Source organism: Halichoeres trimaculatus, unplaced genomic scaffold, assembly GCF_033239565.1.
Source record: "Halichoeres trimaculatus isolate MK-OKI-2021-1 unplaced genomic scaffold, fHalTri1.1 fHalTri1_scaffold_18, whole genome shotgun sequence".
NCBI lineage: Eukaryota > Metazoa > Chordata > Actinopteri > Labriformes > Labridae > Halichoeres > Halichoeres trimaculatus.
This window is the reverse complement of record NW_027437196.1, coordinates 22609096-22623107: the sequence shown is the minus strand read 5'-3', so window position 1 is coordinate 22623107 and position 14012 is coordinate 22609096. Positions and strand designations below refer to the sequence as shown.

At 40.6% G+C, this 14012-nt stretch overlaps 1 protein-coding gene across 2 annotated transcripts in view; it reads left to right on the top strand.

Annotated features, from left to right (window-relative positions):
- adarb2 (adenosine deaminase RNA specific B2 (inactive)) overlaps positions 1 to 14012 on the top strand; it is a 251188-nt gene that overhangs the window by 197082 nt on the left and 40094 nt on the right. For both annotated transcript variants that reach the window (XM_074692911.1, XM_074692909.1), the window contains exon 4: positions 7886 to 8000. In XM_074692911.1, the coding sequence (XP_074549012.1) occupies positions 7886 to 8000 (115 nt within the window). The remainder of the gene's footprint in view (positions 1 to 7885; positions 8001 to 14012) is intronic.

Genomic DNA, 14012 nt, shown 5'->3' with positions numbered 1-14012 from the left:
AGTAGTCTAAGTGTGAGGTGATAAATGCATGAATACGATTTTTGGCAGCAGAAAAGGAGAGGAATGGACGGAGGCGGGCTGTTTCTGAGATGGAAAAGGGCTGTTTTAGTGAGCTGAGTGACGTGATGGTGAAAAGAAAGGTTGCTGTCAAAAACGATTCCAACTTGTAATCAATTAACTCTGTAGATTTGGTTTGGTAATATCTTAAGACCATGTCCACATGTAGCCGGGTATCTAAGAAACAGCATATATTTTTAAAAGTTTAGGCTTGTCATTTACACAAAAAAGCTTTACATCACTAGAAATTATGTTTTCTAAAAACTCAGACTAAAGTAAATATTTTGGATTTTCATTGTTACGTATGTACACTGGGACAAAGAGTTTTTGGTTCTCAAACTTTACAGCTGAATTACTGGGGCCCATTCTGATTGGCTGGCATGGGTTTCATATTTGAAAAACACGTCCAAATACTAGTTTGGCCTGCTTCCACCTGGTGTATGTGGACAAAAATACTTTTAAAAACAAATGGGGGGAGGGATAATCATTTTTTTTAATTCCTGGCTGCGCAAGGTCTAAATCAGACTTCTATCAGGGCATGTCTTGTAGACATGGCTTCAGTAACGTGCAATGAGATATTTTGACCCAAAGTGACAGGAGCCAGTCTGAAAGATTTTAGTTTTTGCAGAAAAAAATAAGAAACACAGTCCTTACACATTTTTTTTTACCTCACTGCCACAGTCACATGACAAACTGATCAGAGAACAGACACAAAGTGTTTGAGGGCTTGCGTTTACAATCCTGCAGCAGTTTTGTCCTCACTTAAATTGCATACAGAATAAGGTCAGAAGAGCGGTTTAGTCCACCTCAGACGAGCAAAGTATCTGAGTGTAAATGGGGTCAAAGGCCACACGATCAGTTTGAAACATGCTCTTCATCACCTCCTCTTCACTCAGGCTGATTGAGGAATTGCTGCAAAACTAAGCCTCACATGCTGGAGCAGAGTTAACCTTGATGCTTATCTGAGAGGAAGCACACCGGCCTCCTGCTCCCAGATCCTCCTCTCGCTGTGCAGCAGGCCGCTCTGATGATCTGTCTGACAGAGGAGCAGGATCCTTGGCCCCGTTTTTCTGCCACATTAGGCCCACGCTGAAGGTGGCACTGGACTCCCCGCTGAGGAAGAGAGAGAAAGTGTATTCAGGAAAATTATGCAAGAGGACTCCAGGTGCAGATATTTAGATATCAGCTGATGTAAACAGAGAACATATCCCAGACTATTCTCATTGTGTTGTTTTCAGCCCGCTCTCACTAACATGATGAGGAAATTATAGGTTCTGAGTCACTGCTGGCTCCTCAGTCCTGGCACATCTCTACCCTCTATCACACAGACATGAGAGAGGAGCTGATAACACCAGGGCAGGAGGAGGAGGAGGAAGAGGAGGAGGGAGAAATGGGGGAATAAAAGGCCAGAATCTAAAGAGTCAGACTTAAAAAGCCAGGCGAAGAAAAGGGGATGTGATTTGTCAGGAGGTGGAGGGGAGGAGAGGAGGAGGAGGGACTTTGAGCTGGGCCGTATGCCAGGGTCTATTCCACCTCTGCTCCTGAGCTGCCACCTTCTCTCACCTCTGTAATGTCATCAATGAAAAGGCCTTTAGGAGGATGGAGGACTTGACTCCAGGTTCAGATTGTGACCGACACCAGCTGACGCTGCCAAGCCAAGCAGGTCTCAGGTACGATTAATTGGATGTCACTTTCAGGTACGGAGAACAGGGCTGCGTTTTTTTTTAACTCGTGCTTCTGCTGAATCAGAAAATGTGGCAACATTTGTACTTCTGAAGACCAGAAAATAAGCCCAAAACAAGGATTTCACAAAAAAAACTCTCTTCATGTGTTTGTTACCCAGTCTGATGTAGGATGACATGAAGCTACAGTTAATCAATCACTAGAGATGCACTGATCCATCTTTTTTTAAGTCGTAATACTTTTGTTTTTGGTTTAAGCTGAGACTGATCGAATACTAGTCCCTACAATCTGAATCCTTTAATGTGAAAATCTGATGGAGAATAATGTTTCTCTAATATCAGGCTTTTCTAATTTTGTAAACCAAATGAAACAAATAAATTCATACATTTAAACTGACTTAATCATTATTCATTGATAAAAGGATCAACACATGTCTGCAGTTTCATTTGTAAATCTTCAAAACTGAAAGAGGACATAATGCAGATGTAAACCTCCCGATCCAGCAGTAGATCGGGAGGTTTGTTGTCACTTTTTTTTTTTTTTTTGAAAACAAAAAAAAAGTGACAACATGAAGTCACAACTGTTTTCCAAAGTCCTGTAACTGATTATTTTCCTGGTCTTGCATTTCCTTGTGGCAGTCTGAATCAAGATGCTGGTATGTAACTCTGTTGTTTGAGCCTAGCAGCAACCGACAGTCCAGTATGAGGCCCATGCAGATGTCTTTAAATCTGCATTACTGCAAGTGTCCACTTGAGGCAAGCCGCAGAAACATCAAAAACCACATACACACCAATTCAAAATAAACGATCATTGCAACAAAAAAAAAATATGTTTACAGCCTGGTTCAAAAAGCAGCCTTGGGTCTGAATAGCTCATTTTTCTATAGGACTTTTTTTAAACTTCCAAGTTTGGCTAGCTAACTTCACTGAATAGCGGGAACCCTTGGGTTGCCTTACAAAGGCAAGAGATAGATGTGTTGATGAAACTCTATTTGCATTTGGCAGCTCTGAGAGCATACCAGGATCGATCACTACATCCCTTTTATAACCTGAAGAATTCTGGACTTTTAAAAAAACAAGCAAGACCTGCTTCTTTCTGTTGATCCTACAGACTGTAGAGTGGACAGTGTGGCTTCGCCATTTACCATTGTACAGTTTTGAAGCCAAAATTCCTCTGTCACAGGCGAAGCCTTTGTTAGCAGTTGCAGCCAGAGTCTGCGCAGTAGAGACTGTGAGGGATTCTGGGAGAATCTAAGTGGAGCTGGGTGACAAAAATTTATTTTTTTTTCTTTCCCGAGTGTAATCACTTCCTGACTCTACCTCCCGACAAATTTTACAATCCCTGAAAAAAATACGGCAGCTGTCAATCATCGTTAAATGCTAAGTAAAACCTTGTTTTTAACCTTGTATAACTAATGAAACAAAACTTTTCTGAACAAAGAGGACTTAAATACAAGGCAGCCAAATGTTATCTTCAAATCACCACAACAATCGGATGTGAGACACATTTCTACGAGGTGTATTAATTTTTCAAAGTGTGACCACAGCTCATCTGGAATGGCTGGAAAGCCGGATTTTTTTTTTACGTATACTGCAGCCAGTCACCAGGGGGAGCAGTTTTTGTGGAGACCTCAATGAGCCGGGCAAGATGACGTCCGTTGTATTACAGTCTATGGTTGATCCTAGCTGTTTTTAGGAAAACTGACATGACTTTCCAGACTACAATGCAAACTCTGTCAGATAAGGTTTTTAAAGTTGCGTACTCTTGGGTTTATCGTACAGTGGTTCAGGTTTTAACTTAGAGCCATTCTGTTCATTCTGACTTAAAGAAACGCTTGAATGTCCTTGTATCATAAACTGAGTCCTGATCCCTCTGAGTCACTCTGGATCTATTAAAGCTGCAGAAAAACTGTCCGTCCTCTTTACTTCCCTCCTTATTTTGTCCGTGTCTCTGAAACATGAGCTGCAGTCAGAGTCAGAGACAAACCTGCTTCGAGATGAGACTGATCAACCGAGCATGAAGTAAACAACATGAAACCCAAAGTTCAATTTTTCTTGTCTTAGTTTTCTCTGTTAAAGAGAAAAACACTCACCCGTCATGTTTCTCTTATCCCGCTCGATAAGTGCATCGCAAATACTCTCAACTTTTGACTTTCTCCAACACTTCTCTGTTTCTCTGCTGCTCTTTTCATTAAAACTCTCCAACCTGACACAGAGTCACAGCTACAATATGTCCAACATGTCCTCCACCCACCACACCACACGCTGCGAGCTCCTCCACCGCCAGCTCCCACTGTGAGAGTATTTCACAGCCCTATAATGTGCAATATGTTCGCTAATTCACTCCTTCTCTGCCTCTCGCGGTCTGCTTTCACCCTTAATCTCTCTCCTCTCTCTCTGACACCGTGGCATCTGTTGATGTCCTTTTAGCTACCAGGGCTCAGCCTGTCCAAGAGGCCCACTCTGCTGCTGCCGTCTCAGTTATCCGTTTATGCTCTACAGTCGGCGTGAAGGCCGCTGGGAGACTAAGCTCTTAATTACCACGAGAGTAAAGAGCATTAGGAGCTGGCAGAGGTGTTGATATGATCCTCATGTCTGTGCAGCATCTGTTGAACGCTGTGGATCCACTGTAATGTTGTGTCAAAAATGCTCAGTGAGAAATCTGTTTCACTTGCACGCCTGTCGTGATTTTCTTAAGAGCTCAGCAGCTCTGATTACAGGAGAGGATGTTGCTCCACAAACATTTAACCTGCAACTTGACTAAGATTTCTCAAAGGTTTGTGAAAACAGAAAAAGAGAATACAGCATGTTAAGATTCTAATGACTTAAAAGTGAAGTCCATCAAAGAAACACAACCTCTATCTGTTTATGAAATGGGCCTTTCTTTATTATCTTTATGAGTAATTTATGTTAATATTTGTACTTCAGTCACAGGTTAAAACAGCCTCTGCTCTCAAGAGGCTCTTCATTTGTATTTCACACACACATAACATCAGTTCTGTGATCAAGAGGAGTATTATTCATCTCTTTAACTCCACACTGTCTTTAGACAGAGCTCTGAAAGCTTGTAAACATAACCCTGCTGGTTGTATTATCCTGGGTCAAGATGTAAAACAGAGAGCGTGCATTTCAAGCAGGTGTGAAGCTTGTTCTGAGAGCGTAGAGGGGCTGAAGAAAGATGCTGATCAGTGGCACTAATGGAGACTTAGAAGGCAGATTATTTTTCCTGAACTTAAAACATGTTATGGTCTCAATGATTTTTGGATAATCAGGTGTTTCAAATGGTGTATTAATTGGAGCTGGCAGCCTAAACATAGGTATCAGTATCAAAGTAAAAATAGAAATGCAAAATCAGTGAAAATCTTTCTTGGACTCAAAAGTCATCTCTCTTGTTCTTTCATCTTTCCCTCTTAACTATCTTTGCATCCTGCAACATTCAAATATTAGTACCAGAAAGGCCTATCAAAAAACAGAGAAAACAAACAAAAAAGCCTATGATTCTTAAGTTAGCTTAAATGTTTGAAAAATTAGACTATTTATGTTCACATATTGCTGTTTCCTAAACTAATCAAGCTCCACTGATACCGTCCTGGTTTAGTCACTTCGAAGGTCTTTAACAAAGAAATGTGGGAAAACAGTTTAAAAGATTTCAGATCAAATTTAACCCCTAATTTTGTTTATTTATTTTTTTAATGGATAAAATATAAATGTTTAAAATAGCTTTTGACTTTTGAAGTCGTTTCTTGACACCCTATTCATGTTTTGCGTGTCCCCAGGGGGTCCAAACCTAGTTGTAGTTCACCCTTGTGAAGCTCAACCTTCAGTGGAAATGTTCATCTTGTATGGGAGATAAGGATCTTCTTCCATAGAAGAATGGGGATGGGTACCTTTCACATTTGAAACAATACGATACCGATGCCCCGTACCTGGCAATCAGTGCTGGTACTCAACAGTACCAATTTTAGGTGTTTTTTGTGTTAATGTGTGTGCCTCTCTGAGGTTCATTACCAACATTACCAAGACCTTTGACCCATCATTGTGAACTGTATTCTCGAGTGGGATGGCCTTCTTTGTCCACCAAGAGGCTGGGGCATTTGTACACTTTCATTTATAAGGCCATCCTTGGACTACTGCCTTCCTACAGTTGTAATCTGATCACTCAGAGATGTGTTGCTTCCTATGGTTTGGGCTCAAACGACCACTTGTTGCTTTCAGTTCCATTTGCCTGCACAGAACAGGGTAAGAGGGCATTTGTATACTCTGCTCCTTCTGCATGGAACATGTTGCAAAAAGACTGGAAATTAACTGATCATGTTTCTATAAATGCATTTAAATCCAGACTGAGAGCACTTGAGACAGCCTCCTCAAATTGTACCTGTTTTTCATAATATTAATTTTGATTGTAAATCGCCATAGTTTTACTGTGTAACTTTGCTGCCTCTTGGCCAGGACTCCCTTGAAAAAGAGGTTCTTAATCTCAATGGGACCTTCCTGGTTAAATGAAGGTTTTATATATATATATATATATATATATATATATATATATATATATATATATATATATATATATATATATATATATATATATATATATATGTATATATATATATATATATATATATATATATATATATATATATATATATATATATATAGTTTAATAATAGAATATTAAATATTTTAAATGTAACAATTTTTTTTCCAATCTATAACCTTGCAATGCTGTGTTCATGCCCAGCCTGGAAAATCACCTACTCTTCTACTCCCTCAAGGATGCATTTTGATTTTACATGAATCAGTACTCGATACTTTTGACAGAATTTGGTCAGTACTTACAAAAGTACCTAATTCGGTACCCATCCCTATAGAATAATGAAGGAACAGTTTCTTTAGCTGCAGAAAAACTAAATACATAAAAATTTCAACACTTTGCATCAACTGATTTATGCCTTAAAGACATGTCTTGAGTTAATTTTGGGATAATTAGGTTGATGTGATGTAAACAAGTGGTTATGCAAAAGGGTGAGCAAGACCCTGAAGTGAAAGGTTCTTCATGCGACATAGATTCCAAAAAAAAAACACTACCTGCTGTTTGAGAAACGCAGAATCTTCAACCCTCTGTAGAAGAAAGGATCCAGTGGGGATACGTTTCTACCCGTTTTACCTTATTAATCTCTAAAATCTGAGTATTGTGAGTTCAAAATAGCTGAAAAGGGGACCATGTTCCCACATTTCAAAGACTTGATTTTTTTTTTCACAGAAAAAAAATTAGGCCCTGTGTTCTCACAGCCCAGAAATCATCACAATCTCAATCATTCTAAGAAAAATTAAAATAGGCTGATCAAAAAGGGTTTCAACCTAAGCAGAGCCTGTAGATATATAACTTGTTTTCATTTCAAAATTTTAGAAATGTGAGAACATAGACACAAACACAGAGCTGTGGGAACATGGGCATGCTCCTGCACAAAACAGCTGTAATATTTGATACAGGTTTAAATATTTTCATCTAGTTTGCAACGTGAGCACACAAGACTAATTAATCTGTGAATGTAAACACGATCAAATTATTTCGTGACACCCCAGAAGTTGTTTGGGTCTGTAAATAAATTAGTTCTGAAAATGTTCTCATTTTTATGAGCTTAGTGCAAATGGTTCTGACAGTTTGATACCGTGCATGCAGCAGTTTTTTGCTTGTTTTGGCAACATTTCTGAGCATCATCTGCTTCAAATCCCTAAAATCTCTACCAACTCAAGGTTATGTAAATTTTGCTCCAACTCTTAAGGTTTTCATTTTAGAATCGTTTAAACATGATTATGCAAACTGCAATCTCCAAGTTTGCAGCCAGCAACCTTTTACACCGCACACAATGAAATGATGCAGTTTTATCTGCTGCCAGTTCACGGCCCTGAAAGTCTGATTTTATGCGGTTAATGTTTTGTTTTTATGTGCACATATTACAGAATGTGTAGCCACATCACATCACATCACAAAAACAAACCATCAGGACTGAAAGGTTTTTTACGTGTGTCTGTTCCTCATGTGTCGTATGAAGGTGTTTGAGATGTGATGCAGCAGAATGAACCTGTGCAGTCAGTCTCAGGAGATTGTGTTTGGTAGAAATTAAGGGAGCGATTGTGTTTTTCAGGACTTTGCCGATTCAATATTCCACTCGGTGAGGGAGAAGTACCGGTCGCTGGTGGGCGGCTGCAGTCCTGCACACGCCCGACACAAATCCCTGGCAGGCATCGTAATGACCCGAGGTATGGCAAATTTCATTGACTTTTATATTTCACTTTGAATTATTGAAGTGGTGCAATATACAGAGAGGGAAAGAAGCAGGGAGGAAGAGGGAGGAGGGGAAATGAGGAGGAATTGTAGATTGGGAGAGAAATGATAAACTGGAGGTGGGAGGAGAGACTTGGTGCCAGAGCTGGAGAATATACCTTCCTGATAAATTATTGACTGTTCAGAGTCTCTGAGGAGAAGGAGACATGGTAGTGAGTGTCAGTCATCCCCTCTGCAGGCCGGACTCGCTGTGCTCAGCCGCCTCTGACAGCAGTTCCAGATGCCACGGTGGAAATCTTAACTAGATCAGCTTAAAACTTAATCTGAACCCCAGCTGAGTGACACAGACTGAGGAGGAGGAGGAAGCTTCGCTCTGCTCCTCTCCTGCAGCTTCCAACAATGAGTTATTACCACACATTCATCTTTCATGCTTTATTTATCTTTCATGTGTGCTGTTTGCTGCCAATTACATCTGGTTCTCCAGAATCTACACACAACACACAAAGCATGCACACACGCATACTGAATGTACACTCACTTACACTGTACACCACCCTTCCTGCACAGTGTGTGCCCACATGCAAGTCCAAGGATGATGTCAGGTATAAGGAAATTACGTTTTTTAAATTTTAATCCTGATTTATAAAAAATACCACAACTTTTATTCACATGTTTGATTTAAAGATGAGGTAAATTTCCAGAGCTGTTGTTGTAGACCAGTTTTGAGCAAGCTTGCGGTTATCAGAAGATCTACACTGCCTTAAATATGTTTTAGCTACCTTAGCTCGTTTTCTGTTTTAAATTATTCTCTGTTCTTTGCCTGTTGTCTTTTTAAACCTGTTTTTAACCACTTCATTGATTTAATAAACATGCTAGCTACTGTTTTGAAATGTTTGTGTTGCTGTAGCTCTCAAATGTTAGCATTAGCAGGCCTTTAGCAAGCTATAGTTGTTAGCAGGACTTGTGAGCTGTAGTAACTTGTTTTAGTTTGTTGTCAGTTGTTTGTGTTTTCTCTGGACTTGATAATGTGTTGGCCCCTGTTTTGAAATGTTTGTGTTGCAGGCCCCTGTTAGGCCAATGTTGCTAGCTGTTGGTACTTGTTGGCTATCCTAACATATCGTTAGCTGTCTTGTTGTTAGCATGTACAGATTGTTGTTTTCTTGTTATAGATTGTTTCTTTCTTTGCTTATTGGTTGTCTTAACATGTTTTTGACTGTGATTACCTAATTTGAACCCATCCTAACTTGTTGTTATCTTCCTGGTCTTATAGTTATCTGTTGTAAATCTGCTTTGTTAGCTGGATTAACACATTAGCCTATGCTATGAGTTGTTAGTGTTGCTGTTGTTGGTATTGGCTGTCTTATAATCAACATATTGTCAAATGGAGCTATTGTTTCTAAACATATTGCAGTTAGTCCTAGATGTTAGCTCTCCTAATTAGCTGTAAGATGTTGTAAGTCTGCCTTTCACAGGTTTGGCTTCTGTTGTTAGACGTGCCTCGATCTTGTATCAGAGGTTGTGTTTGGTTCCTTCTTCAGAGTGTTGGTCTGGACCATAGCCTGTATAAAATATTTTAGTGGTCCCTGCCATGTCACCAGTCTGTTACTGATGCAGAGAAATACAGCTGATTGTTGGCGGGGGCCATATTGGACATGACGAGGGCTTTGAGCTTCCTCTCTAACAGCTATAGGGCGACTGCCAGTCATGTGAGCTAAGCTGTGCCTCTGATTGGACAAACTTGTGATCCTAGTATCTTCTTACCCACTGGGTTAAAAAATATTCAACCCCTCTACATTGTGTGTGGATAGAAAACTACAATTCTGAAACAAGTCGTATTTTGAACCATGCTGTAAATATGTGGCTTGGTTTGTATGTGATTTCCAGTTGTTTTTTTTTGCCTCAAGCGGATTTTCGATGTTGCCCCTTGGTCTGAATCCTACCTTACAAAATGGTTCACAAACAAAGTATCTTCTCAAAATCTTAAAGAGATAACTAAGAAGATATGAAATATGGTTTTGTTTTGTTTTGTTTTGTTTTGTTTTGTTTTGTTTTGTTTTGTTTTGTTTTGTTTTGTTTTGTTTTGTTTTTTAAAAAGCCAAATACACCAGTAACCTAAATATTAAACTGGACTTTCAAAGAAGGCTCATTTCCCCTGGGGAATAACTGCAGAAAGTTGCATTTGCACTAAAAAAAATGAAAATATTAAATCAAAGTTTATAAATGTAGAGATATATATGGAGTTACATACTAATGGCCTCCTGGATTTTATACAGAGAATGCTCATGTATGCTCTGTTGCACACAGGACTGCACATGTGCAGTGCTGACACACACACACACACACACACACTCACACACAAGGAGTGTTATCACCCTGTGTGGCTGTGGGCTGTGGCGGTGCAGGGGTCAGTGAGGGGGATTGGTATCTCTGCTGTCTTTGGAGTGCTGCAGCTCATCAGTTCAGACTTCAGTGAGACTGGCGCTCATCCCGACCTAATCCAATCCCCCTCCTCTCCTCGCCTCCCCTCTGCTCGGCCTCCTGGTAATTGCTTCTGTTTGTTTATTAATAGCAGCCGTTATCTTCAGAGATCCAGACGGAGAGCTGCCAAGTATTCTCAGCAAGGCGGCGGCAGCAGTAGCGAGGTTGTGGTGGTGTGGCGTCCAGTGTTGGTACAGTCAGACACCAGAACTTGACAGGAACAGAGGGGAGTCCTGTTCTCTGTCACCCCTCTCTCTGTCCCTCTGTGCCTTTGCCTCCAGAATATTAATCAGGGTCCATCTTTGAACCGTAGACCCAAAGCGACACCCCCCACCCTCGCTGGAGTCCCCGCCGAGACGGTTGAGCTGCAACCTGAGTGAGATTAGCCTCACCACCAGGCTGACAGCGGCGAAACGACCGCCAAAGTAAACCGCCTGCACACGTTGTCAAACAGGGCGGAAAATCTCATTTGAATCGATCTGAGATAGCATTGGCTGCCTGCAGATGGTAAACAGAACTCAGATGTGCTCAGAGACATGAAGAATCAGGAAGGTCCACACTGAAAGATGCTGAAAAGACCCTTCTTCCTCCTCTTTTTGAGCCTGTTTGAAGGTTGGGATGGCAGAGGCTTTTTTTATTCAGCGAGGTGATGAGACTCTGAGTGAGAAAACACCACAAGGACTCAGCGACAGAGATGAGAGCAAAGGATTTCAAACAAGCTGGTCACAAATGATGGCTAAGCTTTGCTTCTAAGTCTGCGTATCCATTTTCAAACAAGGGTTTTACTCGCACTCTTTATCCGGTTGTCCGGCTTTTTGGAGCTATAATTTTTAATCATCACATGCGGCAAAAACATCTCTGTCACGAGGCAAATAAAGAACAGGGAGAGATTTGCAGGGCGTGCTGCAGCAGAGGGAGATGTTAGAGCTTCACAAAGACGTCTTTATATGTTCAGAGTTGTTTTTTTAAGCTGTTAAAGATTCAACAGGGTGCAGACTCTCCTCCTGCCAAGCGCTGAGATTTCTGTGATTACAATACAACAATCTGTGCTATCTGACAACATCATGTGATTAAAAAACACATGAAAGACAGGATTTGTTGAGCTTTAGAAGACTTCAGCAGAAGTTGACCTTGAGCTGCTGTAGAGGAAGATGTTTTAAAGTCGTCTTTATGCCGCTCAGAGATAATGGGAAGCTTATTAGGAAACAGCTCTCTGTTTTTTTACCCAATGAGAATAAAGGGATTCAGATTTGAGCTTTGTCGTCTGTTAATTGAATTTTTGGGATGTTAAAATGTTCGTAAAGTGTTCATAAAAAGTTCACGGCCGTGTCTTTGTTTGAAGTTTTCTGTTCCACTGTCAGAGCTGGCTCTTGTCGCGGCTGAGTGAAAAGTGTTAAAGCAGTTCACCCTCGCTCTATCAACAAGTAATTACTTTTTAGTTTGTATTTCGTATATATTGCATCAATAAGAAGTGGCTGTGAGTTTCAAGGTTCCTTCGTTTGAACAGGAAAAAATAAAGGTGATTAAAAATAAAAGTACTCAGGTTGAAGAGCAAGTTCTGCACTCAAAGCTTTATTCAGGGAAGTGAAGGAACAGCTGCCAAAGTCTACTCAAAGTAAGCTCAGAAGAGTTCACTTTGTTGGCAGCGTTTTTCCCTTTTCAAATATTTACCTCACTTGTCTCTCAGTTTTTAAAGTGTTTCACACTCATCATTGAGCTTTGATTTCGCAGTACAAAGCTGTCTTAGTTCAGATAAGGTTTGGTTGGTTTCTGAAGCATATATTAAATAATGGTTTCAAAAACAAGCGAGCTGGTTTTTCATAGATATCAGAATCTGGAGACATTTTGCACAGTGACAGCAACAGCTAGAGAAAGTTTGGTCTGTTTCTTTAAGAGTTGTTAAACTTGAAGCATAAAGTTGTATTTTGTAAATGTTTCAAAAATATATTTTTAGATTTTAACAAACACACTAACTTTGAGAAATACAAAAAGCTACTTTGGAGTTCATGTATGGGAAAACCCTAGAAATTTTAAAATATTTGCCTGACAAATTTCTCAAAAGCCAAGGGGTTCAGTTCGGTGTGTCTTGGTACTGTGGGATTTACACTGACTAGTCCCGGACGGATCCCCAAATACCCGAGACAAGCCATCCCACTTTTTGGGACCCTTCCATAGGGGTGCCAGACTAAACTGATCCGATCCCAGAAGGTGGAGCTACAACACTGCAGCCTATTGATCGGTCTAACAAAGAGCCACATGGAAATTACAAAGAAAACAAAATGCTGGATGTCTTTTTTTCTTCGTCACTCTGTGTGAACTATGTTGTGTTTTTCTTTTTTTTTGGATATATTAGCAGGGTACACTGTGTTTCGCTGGTACGGCGTCATGCTGTTTCATAACTGACACAGCTATCGGCATCTGGCTTACACACCACCTAGCACAAGGGGGCATGATTGGATGTAGATACACAAATAAGACCAGGCTTTACTGATCCATCCTGTACTAGACTATAGTGATCCAAACCAGACTGCTTGTTGCTCTTTCACCAGTCTACCTCATAGTGTAAGGTCTCCCTGTCGACAAAGGGAGGCGCTGTGCTCTGGACTTGTGTCAGGAGATAGGTCATGACGTATGTTTACAACATGATAAAGCCACAGAAAGCTACATTGTAGTTACAAATTTTACATTAGTATCAATGTTAGATAAGACATGATAAATGTACCTGCACTCAAAAAGCACATTTCCAGTCTTTCTGACCACTAATGGTCAGGCACCTCCCTGTTGGCTATGGCTGCCTTTTGCAGCAGCTCTCTCTTCTTTGTCTGTTCTTGTAATTTTCTTTCATCTTTTTCGTTATTTTTGAGAGTAGCATCATGCTATTCACAGACATGGCTAACAGAGCTAATACCAGACACCAACGCTGCATTGGAAGAGCTTCACCTGCTGTGAGCAGACAGGATACAGGAGACAGAGACTGAACAGACTGCTGAAGAAGCTCAGTCCTGGACCCTGTGGAGGTGGAGGCTGGCTGAACTGGACAATGATGGACAAGCTGTCATCATCTATTTTCTTATGGACCTTTTTGCGCTTTCTATACACTTTCTTACTTTTGTTTTCTTGATTGTTGCTGTGACTTCAATTTCGTTGTACTTGTTCTATTCTATTCTAAAAGCACTTTTACTGCTAGTCCCTTTCACCCATCCACACCAGGTTCACACACACTGACCAGCAGCCCAAGGACACTTCAGTATGTGACTGCAGGAGCTGGGAGTGAAACACCCAACCTTCCAATCAAGAGATTACATGCCTTTTTGTCGTTACTGTGACCGGTAAAAAGTACTGTATTGTTTGCAAAGCTGGGGCTTAGTGTCAGTAGAAAATAAACGTTCTGTAGACTTTGAAAACCACATTGCCACCAATAAGCGCAGGGCTGCTGTGTGAGGTCAAAGCTCCTTTAAACTGACTAACTTCTTTGTACAGCCTGATGTATCTCTAGAGCCGCAATTTGG